Genomic DNA, 15,974 nt, shown 5'->3' on the forward strand with positions numbered 1-15,974 from the left:
GGACCGGGTTCGAACGGCGCGCGGCGGGTCCCGGCGCGGTGCGGCCCGCTCTGCCCGCCCTCCTCCGCTCTCCTTTCCTTCCTCCTCCCTGCCCGCCCTCCTCCGCTCTCCTTTCCTTCCTCCTCCGCTCTCCTTTCCTTCCTCCTCCCTGCCCGCCCTCCTCCGCTCTCCTTTCCTTCCTCCTCCCTGCCCGCCTTCCTCCGTTCTCCTTTCTCTCCTCCCTCCCGGCAGCGCCCGGAGTCCGCCGGTGCCGGTCCCGGTCCCGGTCCCGCCCGGGACGCCGTGAGGCTCCGGGAGGGAGCAGAGAGGCCGCCCCTCTCTGCTCTCCGCGGCTCCTCAGGCCGGTTCTCCCTCTGTTACTCACATCAGACTCGGGATTGCTTTCGAGAGTCTGAAATCACGGCTGGTTGTTCTCAGGTCCACAGCTGTGATCACAAGCAAGGGACAGCGGCGGGATTTGCTCTCAAGCCGATGCGATGGGGCCAAGCAAAGCACCGCTGTTTGATGATGCGTTTGCATTCTCCACCCAGCGATACAGGAATGAAGCAAAGGCTTTACAAACACAGGTACCATTTGTTTTCTGCAGCGATGCTGAATTGGTTTCCATTTGTGATTGTTACAAAACGATGATTACGACCCACTTCCCGAGACAGCCCACCAAGGAGTGTGATACTCGCTTTCCTGATGCTGTCACATATAATCTTGACACTGTTCTTTTGTAAGGGTAGAGATTCAAGAACTATATCCGTAAATATTCTTAAGTGTCGTGGTTCAGTCCCAGTAGGCAGCTGAGCACACAGCTGCTCGCTCACTCCCAGTGGGATGGGGAAGAGAATTGGAAGGGGATAAGTATGAAAAATTGTGGATTGAGATAAAGGCATGTTAATAGAGAAAGCAAATGCCCTGTGCACAAGCAAAGCAAAATAGGGAATCCAGCCATTTCCACAGCTTCATTGCATGTAGCAGTGACTTGGGAAGACGAATACTGTCACTCCAAACAGCTTCCCCTTCCTCCTTCTTTCCCACAGCTTTTACTGCTGAGAATGATGCCACACGGTGTGGAATATCCCTTGGGTCAGTCAGCGTCAGCCATCCCACATGTGTCTCCTCCCAGCTTCTTGCCCACCCACAGGTTACTCACTGGTGGGCACAGTGAGGAGCAGAAAAGGCCTTGAGCACTGCTTAGCAAGAATGAAAACACTGGTCTGCTGTTAGCACTGTGTTCAGCACAAATCCAAAACAATGCTGTCATGATGGGATACATGCTAATATAAAAGAAGATCCAATTTCCTTACTGTTAGACACTTGAGTTGCATCACCTGTGTAAAGTGTTCTGTGTAACATCAGATTTTTTTTTTACACTTTGAACAGCTCCAGTTTAATAGAAATGTTCCTGCAGTTCCAGAGAATTTGGCTCTCAGATTCTCTCAGCCCCGCCCAATTATAATAGAAAAATTGAAGGCATCCAGCGATCACAGAAATCCAGCTGCAAGTGAGGACCCCAACCTGAGAAGCTCTGGCATGTTCTCAGTGGTATCTGAAGAAAAACTGAAACTGGCCGTTCAGTTGGCCAAAAGGGACATCAAACGAAGACGTCTTGAAGAGCAAGTGAAACAGCAAGTGTTTGGAAATGTGGTCAGTAAACCATTGTGGACCCAGAAGTCACAACAGCAGAATACCAAAGTATTTGCAACTCCAGGAAATAAAAATGCACTGAAGTCTCAAACTTGCTTGCCAGGTCAGCAGAGGCTTGACCAGCCTTCCCAAGGGGAGTCTACCAGCTCTGACAGAAATGTTTCTCTCTGCGTAGCTAAGGAAGGAAGGCCAAGATCAGCTGTTTTGGACTCTCTACCCACCCATGACACAGGACCAGACCTCAAACCAAATTTAAACAAGAAAGAACATAAAAATATGCAGGAAGTCCGATGTCTGCAAAAGGAATTGAGGAGCTATGTTCAAAAAATTGAAGAAATGATTAAAAAAGGTGTAAGACTGAACATTAATTATGTTATATAAATATACAGTAGTTTGTTGGGTTTTTTTTCCCTACAGTTGTTTGGCTTGGATTAGAATTCAAATTTATTTCTGGATTTTTGAGAACCATCTACTTTTTTAAAAAAATAGATAAAAACCAGAACAGCTTGCCAGGTTAAGCAATTGGTTCCTTTGTAATAACTAGCAGGAGGTGTAACCATTCCTAATTTTGAGTGCTTTATCTGCAACTTCGTCATAAAACTAATTGGTCATGTGATTTTTTAAGCTATTACTAATAAGCTATATTGCATAAGATTGTTTAGTCAAATTCTAAATAGAAACACAATCTAGAGTTACAGTAATTAATTTACATTACTGCTAAAGGAACCCCCACAAATATGTGATTTGGTTCTGCATGGCGGAGGTTTATTGTTAAATTATGTCTTGTCATGGCTTAATTGGGATTTTCACATGTTAAATTAAGACATAAAACATTAAATTCTATGCTTTTTAGGGAGAGATACAGAACTTTTAGATCCTGAGATCAAGCAGCGACTTTGCACCAGGAGACAGCAACAAGCTGCACGGTCAGCTCGGATGCTGTATGTGCTCCAGCAACAGGTAGGAACTGGCATTTTAAACTGGCATGCATAGTAGCTAGTTTATTGTGATGAATTTGACAGAAACAAATTAAAACAAAAGAAATTCAATCAGGTTATCTCTGAACTTCCACAGCATTTTAGTTTAGATCTGAATGGTGTGACTAATTTCTCTCATGGCTGAAGTCCAAAATTTGTTCATTTATAGGCACGGAGTGAATTCTGACTGATGTTCTCCTCTCCTTTCTTGATAAACAGGTAAAAGAAATTCAGGATGATTTAGAGAAACTGAGTCCTCATACAATCAAACACACTAAAAAGGTAAGGTGTAATTATCCTTCAGGCTATAAATGACTTATTGACAGAGTTTTCTAGATAATTGTTTGATTATCTGGGTGCATCTGAGCCCTCTTCAGAAAGATTTTCTTTGTATCTTACACCTTTCATCTCATTCTCACAGAAGTATGGATCACTTGGCCTGATACTGCCTTTGCTGCTTCTCTCTTCTCATTTCTCATTTCCCTGCAGTAAAGTAGAGAAGAAGGCCATCGGTCTGATTTTATGTGGCTTCTAATTCCTTCTTCATTCCAATTCCTTTTTGCAATAACAATGTGTTCTACTATTGACTGATTTTTTTAAACTTCTGGGTGATGTCACTCAGTCTTACCAGCCTGATTTTTCTTCTCTGCCCAGCACCTTTCAGAAGGACAGCCCTGAGATCATGCCTACACTCTGGCTGATGTTGTCCTGTTGTTCTCTTGAGCTTTTCCATCACTTGTATTTTCTTCTGTAACAAAACGCAGAGGACGGAGAATATTTTGTGTTTGTGCAGTTGTTGCACGTTAGGGTCCAGCTGACGATTACAGTTCTGTGTTGGCACACAGAAACAGGCTGTTATACCCAGGCTGTTTCACCTGAAGCTGGCATGACATTGATAGAGGTACTGTTGTGAGGAATCTTTAGTAGATTACTTTAATGCCTGTTTTGTTTTGTCTCAAAAATGGCTTAATATGCATCAGAATTATCCCAAGCCTGAGTGTTTCTCCATGAAATTTGGACAACAATTCTTCCAATAGTATAAGTATTCATAGAAACTATAGTTATTAAAACATTTGTTTTTCATTTCCCAGTCCCAAGCAGTATCCAGGTTGGCAGCAGCACACAGAGGTGCTGTACGAACCTTGCAGGCATTTGCCAGTCACTTCACAGATCAAACAGACGAGCAGATTCCTGCCCACTACAAGGAGCTGGGCAGTCTCATTCGACAACTCTCTCTCTGCTCTGCCAAACTAGAAGGAGATTCTTCCATTTCTGACATTATCATAGATATTTTGCTGCAAGTTGAGGTAGGAAAAAACATTTTGGTTTTGCTAAAGCAGAAAAGATGTAGTGAAATATGAGACTGTGTTAATGAAATGGCAGAATATCTTATTGGGTTTGTTTGTGGTTTTTCAAAGGCCATATTTTCTAATGTATAAATGTACTTCTAATGTTCCTAAATGATGGTGGTCTAAAAGAGAGGTGCATCCTAAACACAGAAGCTACCTGCTGCTGATCTTATTGATGCTGTTCCTGTCTTTCTTGGCTATGCTGCTAGAATGAGGACTGGTAGTGATGGTGGTAACAAAGCACCAGCTTCTGATTCATTTGCCATATTCAGGACTGAAAGAATTCATTTTATATATTGGTGTGTGTTATGTGTTTATTATTTTGGGATGCATGCATTAGTAATCAGCATCAGTGATGAGCATCTGAGCCTCACCCATGGTGGTGGATGCAGAAGTGTCCAGGCAGAAGATAAAGTTGTGGGTACAAGAGTTACTTAAGCTCTGTGCTTTTCAAATGGCTTTTGTTAGTGATATCTGCTGGCTTATACATGTTGTTGGTATCATAGAAAAGTTCTGATTCATGTTGCCTACTATATAAATAACTAAAAGCAACTGATACCAGAGCCATATTTTATTTTCCTTAAAATACTGTTAAAACTTTAAGAGCTGTGTTTTTATTTTTACTGTTATGAACTGCTTATGAGAACAGTAACAGTGCTAACTGCCTTGGAACAGGAGAGGAGGTAGAGTTGTTCAAGTTTAGACTTAGCATTGGAAGAATTGTCTGTATTACTGCAGTCATGTGAGCATGGGAGCTTTTTTGGTCTGTAGCCCTTGTGTCCATTTCTTTTTGAACATTCTGTAAGCAGATTATTTACTTGGGTCAATTGTAAATACAAAAATGTAAGCCTTTTCAGTAAGATTTAAGTTAATAATATAAAAAAGCTTCTACATGAACAACTTATTGGGAGTAATTGCTGTCAGAAAACAAAACAAAACAACAAAAAAACCCAAACCAGACCAAAAAAGTTCCAACTGCTTGGAATCTCTTGAATTTGCTTCTCATTTTTACATCAGATTTACTAAGAGAGTAATTAAAACTAAATATTTGGTGTAGGATCTGAATTCACTGCTGGAAAACAAGCAAACACCAAAACCAGTGAAGAAATGTATTTCAGCTTCTCAGGCCAAATCTCCAAGGAACAATAAGACATTTCCAGCCCAAAAGCAGCTTCTGTCTCCAAAAGGAGAAAACAAGCCTCTCATCTTAAAGGGACAGTATGGACAAGAGCCTAGAAAACCTCCATGTGCCAGGAGTCTCTTGACTGGTTTGTATTTTGAATTACTAAGTCCATTTTTATCAGTTAACTTGCCATCTGAAGATCAGTTTTGTAGTATGTTATGTATTGTTGCTCAGAAGTGTATGTTAGCAAATCAGGCTAACGAAAGCCAGGCTGTGGTTGTTTAACTGTTCACAGTGAAAAGGTATTCTGAATTCCCTTGGTTTGTGCAATTTCTCTACTTCTGAGAGCAGCGGCTGTTTTATTCTTGTCAGTTGATTCCTGATAATGTCTTTTGCACAACACTCAAACTTTTACCTAGAGACACATTAACTGATGGTTAAGCTAAAGACTTTGGGGGTTTCCACTACTCATTTGCTGTGAAACTGTTCAGAGTTGGCTTTCTTTATTGTTCTTTTACTTTGTATATGAAAGGAAAGGAGTTTTATTCCTTCTCAAGGCGTTGTGAGATAAATATACCACCTGAAGTATTTTGACACCTGATGAAAGCCATTATAATTTCTTACATTATATATAAACTATATTAATTCTTTTTCTTCTTTATGGTGTCTTTCTCATACCTAATGATGGTTTTTACTAGAATAGTGAGTATTCCCTGCTACCCACATGTAAGGGCAAGAAGAATTCCATATGATGAATTCATCTTTGGCAGTCCAGGGAGACAGCATATAAGCATCTAATGGTTTCCATGTGTCTTGCAGCCTAAAAAAGAATGTTTTGTTATCACTGCCTAGACCTTGCATGACAATTACTACCAAAAAGCTTTCCCATGATTTGCATGTATATGTGTATTTTCAAATATTTATATACATATAAATATGTATATGCACACAAACTCCAAACTCTCCTGTTCATCAAAACAGTGCAGGAAAGACAATTTCTTTAATACTTGTCAGGAAATACAAGGCTGGATTTTTTTTTTTTCTTTTTTTAAATTATGGTAGAGCTTTAAAAGTTCATGATTAGGTATACCTAGCATAACAGAGATATCAAATGTAGAAATAAAGACAATTCTCGCCCCTCTCACCTTACCAAAGTTAAAAGTTTATGTGTTATTTTTGATACAGATAAACATTGACATGTTGCAAATATTTCAGCAGTTCAAAAGGCGAACAGTTGTGCTCATATATTTCACAATAAATACCAAGAAGAAAGTGACCCACCTACTCCAGAGAGAAATGCCACTTTACAGGGAAGCACAGATGCCCTGGTGAGAGCTAGAGCTGTAAAAAAGGACTCTGTCCTTGGAAGTGGTCCTTTGGAGAAGAAAGGCACATTATTGCTTGCAAAACCACAGGTATGGAAGTGATAAATCATTTATGCTGTCTTCTGCTTGTGCTTTGGGATTTGTTATATAACATAAGATACTGTCAGTGCTTCGCACTTCCTCACAATATTTCTATTCTGAGCTAGGAGACACAGTGGGATAAACTGTCATCTGCCTGTTATTTCTACTGGGTATGACTATTTTAGCATCTGTTTTTTCAAAGCAGTGTTACAGTTCCTTGGAAACACATTGTATAACTAGAAACAACGAATAACAGAATTAGCAAGGAAAATGTTTACTGAAACAAGTTTCGTGCTTGAAGTTAGCATGGTTTTTTCAAGTTGAAATTAAAGCTGAAGTATTTTCTTCCTGTTGGTCATCCTCTGTCACAAAAAATGCACTCAGCAGTAATGTCATGCTAGTGTTAGTAGGAGAATATAAGTTAGGCAGACTTACTTAATTGATTACAGAAATGATAAAACTTCACAATACAAGTTCTGGTTTCTGCTAAGTCTTTCTTGCAACCAGCAAGAGGCTTCTGTAATGCAAATGAGTTCTTAAAAGACTAATGCTAGATTTTGTAAATAGGTGGAGTTTTTTTATTCCTTCCTCAAAGTGTCATCTTCAACTTGAAAATTCAGATCTGACACAGCAACAAAGCTGTATGTATATGTAACTTTTACTGCTTCTCATCCCTGTGTGTCAGTGAGAAATGTGGGCAGAAAGGTTAAACATTTCAGCATTTCATACTGAGGGGACGAGTTTAAGTGACCTTGTAGCAAATACAAAAGTGGTGATATTATAGTTTTGTAGCTGAATAATGGTTACCTTGGAAACCTTCTGTTTGGATTTATTAAGAGTTAACATAGAGTCTAATTCTGAAAAATTAAAAATAAGTTTTTTCCCCATGAAGGGCAACACTGGAAAAGTTGGAACTGTTTGCAAAAATAACAGTTACAGGATGAAGCATATATTCTTTTCAGGCACAGCTGTACTTCTCTTTAAAGCAGTTGTAAAACCTTCACCTATGTTAACTGTGCAGCAAAGTCAGCAGGCATGACTTCAAGACAAAATCTGAAGCAAAATGCAAAATACTTTAATAATTCAACAACTGGAATATAAGTTTTTAATGTGATGGTGTTAATTTTAAGGGAATGCTGAAATCTCTGAAGTCAAGACAGGTACGCCCTCGAGGAAAGCGTGCTGGATTTCGAGAGCCAACTATAGCTTTTCAGCTAAAAGAGACCAAACGACCTGCTAAGGAGAGCAGAATTCCCTGCCCTCCTCCAAAGCCTCCAGCTCTGCCTGTTCCACCTAAGCGGTATGTTCACAGTCCTGTGGCACCCATCCTTACCCTGCTTCCCAGTGGGAATGCTGCTGGCTCTGTGCTGGTAACTGGGACAGAGCTGGCCTGGCTGCAGCCCAGGGTGGCCAGTGGCACAGCACAGCTCTCTGCCAGATGGCCCAGAGCAACCTCACTCCCTAAAGCCCAGGAAGAGCCAAGGCTTTAGGCTTTTGCCTGAGTTGCTGCTTGGGAGTCAAGGCCCAACTGTGCAAGGCAGGGCAGTGACAAAACACAGCAGGCAGAGTGGGTATTCACAGCAGTGCATTAAGAAGGTAAGTAAATATTATCTCCCTGTTCCAGAAGGACAAAACACATATATTTGTCTCAGACAATAATAGAGTGCAAGTTTGTTTACTTTAAAGTATATTCAACATCCAGTTAGACCAGGGCTCCCCAAGTTTAGGTTGCTTTGGGATTGGTGTTTGTGGCAGTTGAAGCAAGAGATCCAGGTGCTGGATCTCTACTAGGCAGTGTGCAGGGTAAGATGAGGAGCTCATTTCTCTGGGCCAAGTACTTCCTATTTGCCAACAGCAGAAACTTAATTCAAGATCCCCAGTTCTCAACAGAGTTTTCTGGCTTATATGGTCTTACAGTCAGCATTAATTTTCTCTCTAAAGTTTCTTGCAACTTTTCCAAACTAATACTCAAAATCATATTATTTTATTCTTCAGTTATTAGAATGTGCATTTTGTAACCCTGTATGTTACTGTGCTATTTTTGAAGACTAGCGAGGCTTGAAGTGGAAAATTCAAGAGGAGTGAAGGTTCTAACAGACCTTCGCAGAGGAGAAATAAAACAAATACAGAAGTTAAGGTAATGACTTACTTTGAAGATCTCATAACTGGTGTCAGATATGATATGAGCTTCTCCACACTCCAGCAGTCTCCCTAAAAGTAAACTTATGTATTTGGGGTTTTTAAATTATTATTGTCATACCAAGTTTCAAAATGGCATTGTTGTTTGTTCTTTTTTGTGCAGGTCACAAACTGTTTCTCCAGCCCCCTGTGCAGACAAAGCCATGAAGGAGGTACAGGAGTGGTCGGAACCTCTGGCAGACAGCATGCAGGTAGTACAGGCAAGCTTATGCCACTGGGGGAACGATGCCTTGAGAGCTGTCAAACATTTATAAAGGGGCAACATACAGCTTCTTTTCAACTTAATGCGAGTTGGTTTGGTTTTGGTTTTTTCTTTCTTTCTTGTATTGGCTTTGTGTCTTTTTGTTTTCTGTGGTATTTGTTTTTGAGTTTCGAATTTTTTAAGTAGCAGGTTGCAGCAAATGCAGATATTCTGAGTGAAAAGCTGTTGGATGATCTTTTGGAAGATACTGCTCAAGAACTGTGGAGCATGGAGCAGCATGAGAGGCTCCAGACCAGGGCCCTGCCTATGGCTGACACTCATAGTCTAGAGTCAATGTTGCAAAGAATGGAAGAAATTGAAGTAAGATTTTCTGTCTTGGTTGTTCTCATTAGTGCCAATTTCTTGATTACTGTCCATAAATTGTAATATCTCTAAGTATCTACATTCTTAAATGAAGCAAGGAGTGACTGAATCAGTGTCTGAAATCAAAGACCAGGGAGGAGTCTGTGCTTCCAGCAAAACACAGTGTAAGATCAGGAGCAAAATGTTTGATGAATCTAGACTTGGCAGACCTGAGTTTGCTTTCCACCTCAAGACTTTGTGGCTTAGATAACTGTACATGAATGGGAGAATCAGCATGGTGATTATGTCGATTGCCTTGCAGATTGGAAAGTATTTGAATATTAATTTGTTTTTTTCCCTTTTTTGTGGTATAGAATCTCAATATTCTAGTAGCTTGAGCATCTCGAGGAAAAATGCTCTGGCAATCCAAAGTATTTCACATGGGAAGTCAGACAAATACATGGTTATCTGTGCCCTTATTTATTCATTTTTCTGTGTAAATATCCATAAGTTTATAATTTACTTGACTTGAGCTTTCTCATATATTGCTTTCTTAAAAGAAAGCATGAGGGTTCTTCAGTTGTTTGGCTGAGGGCTGTTGGTCTAAAATGGGAGGAGTTACCATGGGACTGGCAACTAGTTTCATATTCAAGTATGGCATTTTGAACAAGATAAATGTCTGTGATTTCACTCCCGCACCCCTTTTCTGTGTTCTGTTACCAACTGAAATAAGCCTGCTTTGCCCAAGGAGGATCATGACCTAGTTTCCTATTGAGTGATAATCAGGTATGTGGGTGACTGACTGCTGTTGTGTGTTCCAATACAGAGACACCAGGAGAGTGTCCGCAGGAGAATCACCCAGATCGTGTACACTGACTCCCACTTCTGGGCCCAGGAAGACAAAATGGGTAACTGTCTTCTTTAATGGCACTGGGTTTTCCTATAATCTGTAACTTTAAATTCAGATGTTTTGAAATCAAGGTCATTGGATTATGTGTGATCAAATAGCACCATCCAGACACATTTTTTACTATAGGTACTTCTTTCAAAGGACAGTTTCTAAAATGTAGTTCTAAAAGTTGATACTTTATCAATATTCCTGGTTTTTATCCTATTATTTGATTGAGTAGCACAGTGAAGCTACACTGATTTTTCAGTGTGAGTATCTGATTACATACAGACTTTACTGAAACTGTGTTGTTTACACAAGTTGTAAAATCTCACAATATGACTGGTGAAGATTTAGCCCAAATCTGTATGGACTTTTTTTCTATGTCTTGAATTTACTGTCAGGTTTAATAGACTGCTAGTTTTACAGTGGTATTTTCTATCTTTCTGCTAGAAGTATCCACTGACAGCACAAATGATTTATACTAAAAGCAGCATTTCTAAAATGCTCAGCTTTAATACACTAAGCTCTTGGAAACGCTATACTGAATTTACATTTTAGGGGCTTCTCACTTTCAATTCTTCACTTACCTGAAGGAGTTCCCCTTAAAAGAAGCAAAAGTCTTTGTGAGGACCTTATCTGCAGTAGATGTAGTTTTCCTCTTTCAAAGAAACAATTTTAAATGGTATTTTCTTCCTTCTAGAGCAACAAATGGCATCAACAGCTAAAAGACTCACATCTCCTCATCCAATTCAGATAACCAAATTAATTGGACACACAGAGCTAGAAACAAACATTTTATTTGAAAAACCTTTTGATGGCAAGTAAGTGGAATATTTGGCCCTACATTAAACTGTGGTGCATGAGATCTGTGTGACTTCATTATAGTGTTTTCAAAAAGAGACTTGAAAATCTAGTTCTGTTTTGATGATTATTTTATATTTCCAGTGATATTGATGCAAACCAAGAAGCAGAGGAGAAATTGCATACTGGAAATGACATTCTGCACCCCTTGGCTTTGAACTCTCTACAGAAAGCGTGCTCTGTGTCTCTGTCTGTGCCAAGCCATATGCTCCAGAGCATCTTGGATTATAACAGCAGATACAAGCATCATTTAAAGCTTATTTCCCATGAGGTGGTGGGCAGTTTCAACCCATGGCAGATTGCTGAGAGGTATATGGACTCTCTTTGTGATTTTGAAGTGAATGTATCAGCTGACAACAGGTTTTTCTGTTCTTACTCAGGAGAGGAGTGGGGAGGCGACATTTAAATTCCAGACTGGAAAGCCAGAGGCAGTTGTCTCTTAGGCTGTTTCTCTACTGGTACTAGGTATTCATGGATTTTGAAGGTAGTTGGATAAAACCAAAGGATATGGGAGTAGAATGTCCATCCCTTGCTATAAATAGAAGATGTGAAGAAACAGTAAACTACAGTCTCTTTACTGTTCACTTCCTGGCAAAAATTGTTTCTCAGGCTAAATGTCTGCTAAGCAGCAGAGCAATATAAGCCAAAATACCCACTTTTGCACTGAAGTTTGAGTAAGTGTTTTGATTACTCAGTAACAGCTTTAGCAAGTAAATTACATCACTGGTTATCATTTCCTTGCACTTCTTTGAGTAATTACCTACAATTGCCTAGAAATAATTTTCAATATGTATGATACATTTAAAAAATCACCTATTGGTCTTATAAAGTCCAGCCCAAAGAAAGCATGGAAATACAGGATGAATTTGAAACCTTGCTAGCCCTGTTCTTTTAGAACTGCAGGAATACTGGCACAACATCAGTTGGCACAGAGGGGACATAAATTCCCTGCAGAGTGGAAATGAGAATGCATCTGACTATGGGAGAAGAGATGAGAGAAGAAAACTCTGGAGTATTAAGAAAGAATTGCAAAACCTAACTTCAGTGGTTGTAGATGGGACAGGTTCCCATATTTGTCTGTATTGGCAGATTGGACATCAGGCTTAATTGCCAAGAATCTTTAAACTTCAGCATACATTTTTAATGTAGTAGCATTGAAATCAGTGATACAGCTTGTTTGATTGGCATCTGCATAAAGTGTTTTCAGGAACAGGTCCTGCAATATTTGAGATGACTGGCATGCATAAAGCTAATCCTGTGTGTTGCTGATTTGCCCAAGTGTGGATAAGTAGGCACACGTTGTAATAACTGTGATTAGACCACTGCATTTGAATCTGCTGAATCAACCCACTGAAACAGAGCTTGTCAGTGCTCAGTGCTGTCATCCTGCCTTCTGAGCTGTGCTGCCTTCAGTCCCTGGTGTGAGATTGGCCCTGCCAGGGCTGGCACCTCTGGGACTGGCAGGTGACCCTCCTCCTGACAGTGGGTGCCACGGCTGCCACGTGCCCCATGCTCGGCAACTGCAAATGCAGCCAGTCCCTGGCAGGCTTTGTGACTCTGAACAGCCCCCGAGGTTGTTGGGCTCAGGAACACCGATGTGTTTTGGAGCACATGCAGAACTGCAGAGTTCTTCTCAGGAGGCCAGTAAACTACTGTATATTTACACACAAACAGTTTTCGTTCTGTAACAAACATCTACTGTGGTCCAGAAATTACTGAAAATTGACATTTTACTCAAAACATTTCTGCTCTCAGTAAGGCCTGATTCAGTGACAGCTAAAATCAATAAAAAGCTTCCTGTTTACTTCAGTGGCCTTTGGATGAGCACCATAGTATGTTCACTCTTATTCTCAAAGCAGAATTAGTATCTTAAGAGTTTGAAAAAAGGAAACAACTGAGATCTCTCAGTACTTTTAAGCTTGAAGTATGCCCTTTGCTATGAACCAGAGTGAGGATAGAATTTCTGCTATCTTATACAACCCATATCATAACAAGTATCGAATCCTTTCTTGGGCTAAGCAGTAGAAAGAAAAAAGTATCTACCTTTTAAAATCAGAGCACTGATATTAATAGCATGAATGACTGAAATTTGAAATCTGACTTTCTGAACCTTTTCCTTCTCTATTTTTGCCTTCCCTCTGCCTCAGTCTTGCAGAGCAACTGACAGAAGAAGCCCTGTGTGACGTGGCAGCAGAGCTGCAGGATGTTTGTGAGGACTATGCAGAAGCTGTGTTCACCTCAGAGTTTTTGCAACCAGCGCAGTGAATTCTTTCCCCCCTGCCCCATCAACATCAGCCTCAGCCTGACAGTTTGTGAGATTCTCTGCACCAGATCTTCATCAAGGATTCATCTCAGGTTTTTATAAAACCATTACAAATAGTGTTCTCCTTTTCAGATGTTGTCTGACCACCATGCTTAGCACATACACTGGGATGAGTTCTTTTGGGGATGTGGCAATCCAAGGAAGGTTTCTCGTGGCACAGCACAAGTAGAGGTAAACATTTGGCACTGGCTGTACCCGCAGACCTGCTTGGGCTCTTGCCATTGCCTTCAGAATGAAGTCCCTTAGTATCTCTGGTACATCATGCATAGACAAATGAGACCTTCCAATAGAAGCACATCATAGAGATCTTTTTTTTTTTCCTTAAACTAGTCTAAAATGTTATATTTTTATTAGCATTTAGTGATTGAAACCCACATTCCTTTCTCTTAAGAATCCTATTGAAATCAAGAACAACAAAATAAATGAACAATTGGCATTTCTGCAACATTAAATTTACTTGTTTGTTTCAAGTAATCAAGGTACTGGTTTGGGCTATGTCTGGAGGGAGCACTGAGTAATAATTATTTATGTAGTATTCTAGGGAAATGCAAGTTCAACCCGTGAGGTAACCCTAAGAACAATATGACAGTCTGTTTCCTTTGTCAAATATTGTTCAACCTATAACAGATTAATTTTTAACCTTCTAAGATTATTTTTATTTCCTCTAATTAGAACATAGATTTAAAAAATAATTTTGTTTTTATTCATGCCAGGTTTGCTATTTTGTTTGTCTTGAAATTTACTTCAAATGTAATGATGTAAATGTTACTGCTCATGTGTGACTTTGCTGATACATGATTCTATAATTTAAAATAGTTAATTTCTAAGATTATAGAGATAAGCCTGGTTTAAGTCAAAAATACTAAAGCCATAGTGCCTCTATGTATGTGTATATATGCTTGTGAAATTATTTTCAAGATATTTTATTTTTAATAAACAACACTTATTTCTTATGACTGAACATAGTTTTAATTTAAGATAACTTCCCTCTGAACCCATTTGGAATAGTCAGCACCCAGCATGCAAGGGAGTACCTGGCAACATTACAAGAGTCAGACTGCATACATCTTGAAGTAATGTGGTCATCTGTGAAGGTAAACATACTTTCTCTCTTTTGTGAGGAATGTCCTCTGACTGAGGATACCGAAGTAAACTTTTATTCCGGATGAGAATTTTGTAGCATTTGTGTGCCTTTTTTGATCAGAAATGTGTGGAGAGTGAAGGCTTTAGGTAGGATCCTCAACTGCACACTCTTCAGTCCTCCTGAAGGAACTTAACTAATGTACTTTGTAATGCATTATTTACACAGGCAAGCTAGACAATTGCAAAATTTTTAGCCTGAAAAATTTCGTAATTGTAGGGCTTCATCTTAAAGTGACTCCACTTGTCATGGTTCCTAAGGGACAAGCCAGCACCAAGGGGGCTAAACATTATGTATGTGCATAATTCTTGTCACAATGTTAATAGAGACTCTATATGGAGCTGCAATGTGCAATTCCACTGCAGTTGCTAACTGTGCATCTCATGAGTCAGGTTACCTGGCTTTGCACTTACTTAAAGCCCCTGTCATGTCCATACTGCTTTAAAGCTAAGTCATGGGGGAGTACGAGAAACAGTTTCAGCTTTAAAAAGTATTTTCATGTTATTGATACTGAAGAATACGTTTTCTTGGAGACTGTGCTGTTTCTTTACCAATTGTTTTCTTTATTCTTTTTGCTGTAGGAAGGGATCTCTATTTCACTGAATAAACTCAGTCTTTGCTGCTGAGGAGTATTTTTCAAAGACTGATTTTTAATATATTTACTTTTTGGTTTTAAATGTTCTTTCAAACGGTCCCCTAATTTGCCAAGATACTTTTGGATGTGCATAACTTTTAAATCAATTATGTAGGCTGAATTCAGAGCTAATTCATGAGCTGCCTGAGTTTTCCTTCAATCAAACTCTTTCTGTACCACATTATATGCATGTAAATCTAGTTACAGATTCCAGCTTTTAAAAAACTATAGAATATGGTCCCACAGCATCAAGGTTGTAGTTGGTGCTTTCCTTTGACCCCATTTTCCCTCAGTGGAGATTTGTATTTTCAGTCTGGCTGTGCCAGAGGCACACACAGAAGCTGGGGTCACACTGACAGCCTGGGGTAGGTGCTGCAGGCAAGAGGGAGCTGTGTCTGGTGGCTCAAGGGGCCAAGACAAAGCAATCTCACAGTGGCCATGAGAAGGAGGCAAGAGCCTGCATTTTGTGTGGGAGCAAATGAGCCAGGTGGCTTAAACTGGCCCCAGCTGCAGTGACTCTGGTGTTACTGGTCTTAGCCTGGATGAGAAGGTAGCCAGAGTGAAAATGCTGCAGCTCGGGCTGGGTGCTTGCAGTTACCACCCTGCTCTGCAGAAGGTGATGCTGGAATACTGTGTTTCCTTCTGGGGCTGGGAAAGCTGCCTGAGTACCAGCTGGAGGTGTGAGCCTGGTTCCCTGCTCTGAGCTCAGCTTTCTGAAGCAGGCCAGCTCTCTGGAGGTTACTGCAGAAAGACTTCCTGTGGGGAACACATGGTGCACCAGACCATTGGATTAGTGTGAGAACTGGGGGAGAAGGGGACGGAAATAAGTGAGACTGAATTACATCTGGGTATCTAGTCGTGCTCAGTTAGCTCTTTAATATAGGGAGGAA

At 40.2% G+C, this 15,974-nt stretch overlaps 1 protein-coding gene across 4 annotated transcripts; it reads left to right on the forward strand.

The window, feature by feature from the left end:
• The first annotated feature begins 23 nt into the window (after window positions 1–23).
• Window positions 24–14,262, forward strand: KIAA0753 (KIAA0753 ortholog). 4 transcript variants are annotated; one of them, XM_017822827.1, is made up of 17 exons: window positions 226–247; window positions 370–566; window positions 1,372–1,738; window positions 1,811–1,984; window positions 2,489–2,595; window positions 2,832–2,894; window positions 3,704–3,919; window positions 5,019–5,229; window positions 6,300–6,499; window positions 7,621–7,790; window positions 8,538–8,627; window positions 8,793–8,880; window positions 9,078–9,251; window positions 10,060–10,141; window positions 10,826–10,946; window positions 11,071–11,295; window positions 13,134–14,262. In XM_017822827.1, exons 2-17 carry the CDS (start codon window positions 477–479, stop codon window positions 13,249–13,251), a joined length of 2,496 nt encoding a protein of 831 aa, XP_017678316.1. In that variant the 5' UTR covers window positions 226–247; window positions 370–476; the 3' UTR covers window positions 13,252–14,262. The 4 variants fall into 4 exon arrangements, with proteins under 4 accessions (XP_017678314.1, XP_017678316.1, XP_017678315.1 ...); XM_017822825.1 differs by lacking the exon at window positions 226–247 and adding an exon at window positions 24–38 and having other exon boundaries at window positions 418–566; window positions 1,372–1,984; XM_017822826.1 differs by having other exon boundaries at window positions 1,372–1,984; window positions 6,303–6,499.
• The last annotated feature ends 1,712 nt before the right edge of the window (window positions 14,263–15,974 follow it).

This window comes from Lepidothrix coronata, unplaced genomic scaffold (genome assembly GCF_001604755.1).
Source record: "Lepidothrix coronata isolate B3197 unplaced genomic scaffold, Lepidothrix_coronata-1.0 Scaffold99, whole genome shotgun sequence".
NCBI classification, from domain to species: domain Eukaryota; kingdom Metazoa; phylum Chordata; class Aves; order Passeriformes; family Pipridae; genus Lepidothrix; species Lepidothrix coronata.